At 43.8% G+C, this 5,133-nt stretch overlaps 1 protein-coding gene and 1 long non-coding RNA gene across 3 annotated transcripts in view; one reads left to right on the forward strand and one right to left on the reverse strand.

Moving 5' to 3' along the window:
* The first annotated feature begins 674 nt into the window (after positions 1-674).
* Positions 675-2,120, forward strand: LOC119361187 (amino acid permease 6-like). The gene has a single exon (XM_037626517.1). The coding sequence runs from the start codon at positions 675-677 to the stop codon at positions 2,118-2,120; it is 1,446 nt and encodes a 481-aa protein (XP_037482414.1).
* A 436-nt stretch (positions 2,121-2,556) lies between these two features.
* LOC119365733 overlaps positions 2,557-5,133 on the reverse strand; it is a 3,978-nt gene continuing 1,401 nt past the window's right edge. The window contains exons 2-5 of one of the 2 annotated variants that reach the window (XR_005175729.1): positions 4,493-4,619; positions 3,788-3,901; positions 3,605-3,685; positions 2,557-3,014 (exon numbers count right to left, since the gene is read on the reverse strand). This is a non-coding gene — a long non-coding RNA (uncharacterized LOC119365733). The remainder of the gene's footprint in view (positions 3,015-3,604; positions 3,686-3,787; positions 3,902-4,492; positions 4,620-5,133) is intronic. The other variant, XR_005175728.1, reaches the window with a different exon arrangement.

Here is a 5,133-nt window from a genome sequence, read left to right on the forward strand (position 1 = left end):
CGCCCGTGCCTCTCGCGAAAGCACAACCGTGTCTCTCGCGGAAGCAAAACCGTGCATCTCACGAAAGAAAAAAAACAGGAAACACGTTTTTTTTTCGTTTTCAAGAAGCACGGCCGTGCCTCTCGCGAAAACAAAACCGTGACTCTCACGAAAAAAATGCGCTTTTTTGCGCAAAATTTTTTTTCGAATTTTTTCTTGTCGAAAAGCTAAGGAAGACCGGTAGAAAACCAAAAAGTCAAAAAAAAAACAGAAAAACCCGTTTAAAAAGCCGAAAACGCATGCGAAAAAATAAAAAAACAAAATTCAGAGGGAGTGCCCAAAGCACGACACATGACAAATGGATGAGAGCGCGCCAAGTAACGTTGATTTTTGCGAGGCTCCCGAAGGAGCGCTAGTTAATTAGTTGCTCCCGATATCGATCGGCTGGCCAGTCGACTGACTTTTAGCAGTACGTTGGAGAAAACCAGATGCGAAGACGTGAGGGCTTCAGGGTCGAGATGAGACCCGGCCGGGAACAAATCATATCCGAGTAGTACATGCATATAGTCATCCGATCCGAGTCGGTTTAGGCAATTTGATCGACTGAAGACGGAACGGAGTAAATCGCCATGCTGTTATAAGATGCTGCCCGGCGCGCGCATCGCTGCTCCCCCAGACCAGTTGAAGCGCGCGAGATGGCCCTAGCAGACGTCGATGTGGAGATCGGGGGACTGCCGGCGGAGCACCGTCTGCGGATCATCGGCGACGGTTCCGTCGACGACGACGGCAAGCCCAAGAGAATGGGAACGGTATGGACGGCGAGCGCGCACATCATAACGGCGGTGATCGGCTCCGGCGTGCTGTCCCTGCCCTGGTCCATGGCGCAGCTCGGCTGGGTCGCCGGGCCGTCCACGCTCGTTGTCTTCGCCGGCGTCACGTACTACACCTCCGTGCTCCTCACCGACTGCTACCGCAGCGGCGACGCCGTCGCCGGGAAGAGGAACTACACCTACATGGAGGCCGTCGAGTCCTACCTAGGCAGCGGCCAAGTGTGGTTCTGCGGCCTCTGCCAGTACGTCAACCTCGTCGGAACCGCAATCGGGTACACCATCACGGCGTCGACCAGCGCCGCCGCTCTGTACAAGGCCAACTGCTTCCACAAGGGCGGCCACTCTGCCGACTGCGGCGTGTACACCACCATGTACATGGTCGTGTTCGGGGTCTCCCAGGTCGTCTTCTCCCAGCTCCCCAACCTCCATGAGATGGCGTGGCTGTCCATCCTGGCCGCGGTCATGTCCTTTTCCTACTCCACGATCGGCGTTGGCCTCTCCTTGGCGCAGACCATATCAGGCCCTACGGGCAAGACGACCATGGGTGGCACTGCCATTGGGGTAGACGTGGCAAGTTCGGCCCAGAAGATATGGCTGACACTGCAGGCGCTCGGCAACATCGCGTTCGCCTACTCGTACTCCATGGTCCTTATAGAAATCCAGGACACGGTGAGGGCGCCTCCGGCCGAGAACAAGACGATGAGGAAGGCGAACCTCATGGGGGTCTCCACCACCACGGCCTTCTACATGCTCTGCGGCTGCCTCGGCTACGCCGCCTTCGGCAACGCCGCGCCCGGGAACATGCTCACCGGCTTCGGCTTCTACGAGCCCTTCTGGCTCATCGACTTCGCCAACGTCTGCATCGTCGTGCACCTCGTCGGCGCCTATCAGGTCTACTGCCAGCCCATCTACGCCGCCGTGGAGAGCTGGGCCGCGGCGCGGTGGCCGGGCTCGGACTTCGTCGTCCGCCAGTACCATCCCTTCGGCGCCGACAGGTTCGGCGTCAACATGTTCAGGATGGTGGGGAGGACGGCGTTCGTCGTGGTCAGCACGGTGCTCGCCATCTTGCTGCCCTTCTTCAACGACATCCTTGGGCTCCTCGGCGCGCTCGGGTTCTGGCCGCTCACCGTCTACTTCCCTGTCGAGATGTACATCCGGCAGAGCAAAGTGAAGAGGTCCTCGTGGAAGTGGGTGGCGCTACAGAGCCTGAGTTTCGTGTGCTTCGCGGTGACGGTGGGTGTGACCGTGGCGTCCGTGCAGGGAATCACCCAATCGCTCAAAAACTATGTGCCGTTCAAGACCAGGTTGTGAACAGAATAGCTTAGTTTTTCCGTAAAAAAAAAAAGCTGTATTAACTTTCTTTTTGTGCAAGCCTTCTCTGGAAAACTTGTTGTTTTGTGCATTTGTGTGTTTCATATGAAGCATTTAGATAAACCGAGAAAAGGATATTTACTTTTTTATAAACATGCAGGAGAAATGCATATGTAATACTCAAACTTACCTACAACCAAACGTTTACAACTAGAACCAAACAACCAAAGCTGTGAACGGAATAGCTTAGTTTTTGAGACTGTCTATTCTACATCCGGATGAAATTCAATTAGCTTTCATCCAGATTTTTCAGCCAACCACAGGATGCCAACTGTCCCATGTCCCCATGTTTTCTTTTCTGCCCCGCTTTTAAACAAATTAACGGGTCCACACTCCAACTTTTCCAACCCGGACAGAACAACAGCCAGAAGAGGAATTGAAAGAACCACAACGATACACCCAAAGCTTTTCCGTGATCACTAGGCTAACAAAGGGAGGAAAAACACCAAGATGATGTCACCTAAAAACACATTGACAAATACAGTGTAAAATTCACTAAAAAACACAGTAATTTCTATCATGCCCACTGAGAATTATAGTGAAAGATGCATTAAAGTGACACTGCAAAAATCCTCTTCTGAAATCCAATTAGTTTTCAGTCATATTTTTTGGCAACACAGAGTTTAACAAGTGTCACATGTCCTCCGTTTTATTCCTGTCCCCTGAATGTGTCGATGTGCTTGTCCACCCCATCAAAGAAGAAATCACAGGGGGGATTCCTCCAATATCCAGAGGGCAAACCTTGAGAAAATCATGGATGCACATGTAAGAGATCCTCTCCTGTCAATCTTCTCTACCTCCCTGTGAACAGTTCCCTCTCCTACTTCACAGAGTCTGCACGAAACGTGGACATGAAAAACATAGGAAAAACTAGCATTACATTGCAGGAAATTAAGAAAAACGGATTAGAAAAGGAGAATGAGGTCATGGGATCAACATTGGCATGAAAAGGCATGGTCAAATTCCCCATTTACACAGTACCGGAAACATAAAACAGGAACTCTACAAAAGATTAATCAAAGTACTGTGAGCAATGATCAATTTAGCAAATTACAGTGACTTTTACAGTACAACTGCAGTAGATTTAAAAATATAATTCACAGTAGAGTTACCGCAAATTTACAATGCTGATTTACGGTAGAATTACAATGAAAAACCATTGTTCCAGTGACAATTACAATGTAATTTACAATAGGATTACACAGTAAACTGCTACAATTTACAGTGACATTTTATAGTAGATTTACAGTGTAAAAAACAGTAATCATCTTAAATCATGCCTGTAAAACTGCATCTCAACTTTTTACACCGTAAACAGCTTATAAAGTGCAGTGAAAATTGGAAAATGAGTAGAGTACACTTGCTAACAAACACTACTGAGTGCTTTCATTATCTTCAAAAATTTCAGAATCAAGAAGTCATACCAGCAAGATGAAGATGCACTCCTTCATGTAAGATGAAGCCAAAATGACCAACTTAATTCTCTTGCTATTTGACCCCAGTAACTGTCATGTGCACACACCACACAGTACAGAAATTTAAGTCTTGAGTAGAAAAAAACACCTAGATGTATGATCCAAATTTCTTAAGCTACACACTGTACTTACACTAAAAAAATACAGAAATCAACATATCTTGAGAGATTACTGCGATATTTTGTCACATTACAACTTGGTCGTAAATTACTCTGACCTTCCTTGTAAATACACTGGAAAAAAAAACTGGAAATTACAATACATAGGATATAGTAAGTTACAGGGTTAAAATTTACAGTTAACTTAAACTGTAATTACAAATATAAATCACTACAATTACAAATGTAATTCACTGAAATTACACAGGGAAATAGAGTATAAGTGCACTAAAATTACAGTGTAATTACATATAATACAAATGAATTTGCAGTGTAAATACTGAAAATAGATTGGAAATTACAGTACATAGAATAGTAAGTTACAGGGTTAAAAATCTACATTAACTTAGACTGTAATTACAGATGTAAATCATTACAATTACAAATAAAATTACACAGGAAAATAGAGTGTAAGTGCACTAACATTACGGTGTAATTACATAGAATCCAAATGACTTTACAGTGTAAATACACTGAAAAATAGACTGAAAATGAGATAGTAAGTTACAGGGTTAGTGTACATTAACTTAGACGGTAAGTACACAGGTATTCAGATTAATATAGACTGTAATTTACAAAAGATGAAACAAAACACTACACATTACAGTGTAAATTCCAGTAAGGATTACACTGTAAAAAACCACTAAAATAAACTAAAAATCAAAAAATAAGAACTTACCGTCAATTACACTAAACCCACTGACAATATCAGTGCAACTTGATTTACACTGTAAATCCAATTGGAATTACAGCTAATAAGTGGAATTATAGTGGAAACCCACTGAGAATTAGAGTGAAGAAATCCCCTGCAATTTACAGTGGAAACCAACTGAGAATTACACTTCACCCACTAAGAAAAATACACTGGAATTCCGATTGAGATTACAGTGTAAATCTAAATATTATTACAGTCTAAATCCACTAAGAAAATACGCTGGAATTTCGATGAATATTACAGTGTAAATCCAAATATAATTACAGTGCAAAACCACGAAGAAAATACACTGGAACTCCGATGAAGACTATAGTGCAAATCCAAATATAATTACAGTGTAAATCCACTAAGAATTACAGTGTAAATCCAAACATAATTACAGTGTAAAAACCACGAAGAAAATGCACCGGAATTCCGATGAACATTACAGTGCAAATCCAAATATAATTACAGTGTAAATCCACTAAGAATTACAGTGTAAATCCACTAGGGATTACACTAAGAAATGCAATTTACAATCCACTAAAATTACAATAACAAAAAAAAACTAAGTGGAGAAGTACAGCAATCTCACATATATATCCCTTACTATTCCTGAATAGTAC

This window comes from Triticum dicoccoides, chromosome 2B, assembly GCF_002162155.2.
Source record: "Triticum dicoccoides isolate Atlit2015 ecotype Zavitan chromosome 2B, WEW_v2.0, whole genome shotgun sequence".
Classification (NCBI taxonomy): domain Eukaryota; kingdom Viridiplantae; phylum Streptophyta; class Magnoliopsida; order Poales; family Poaceae; genus Triticum; species Triticum dicoccoides.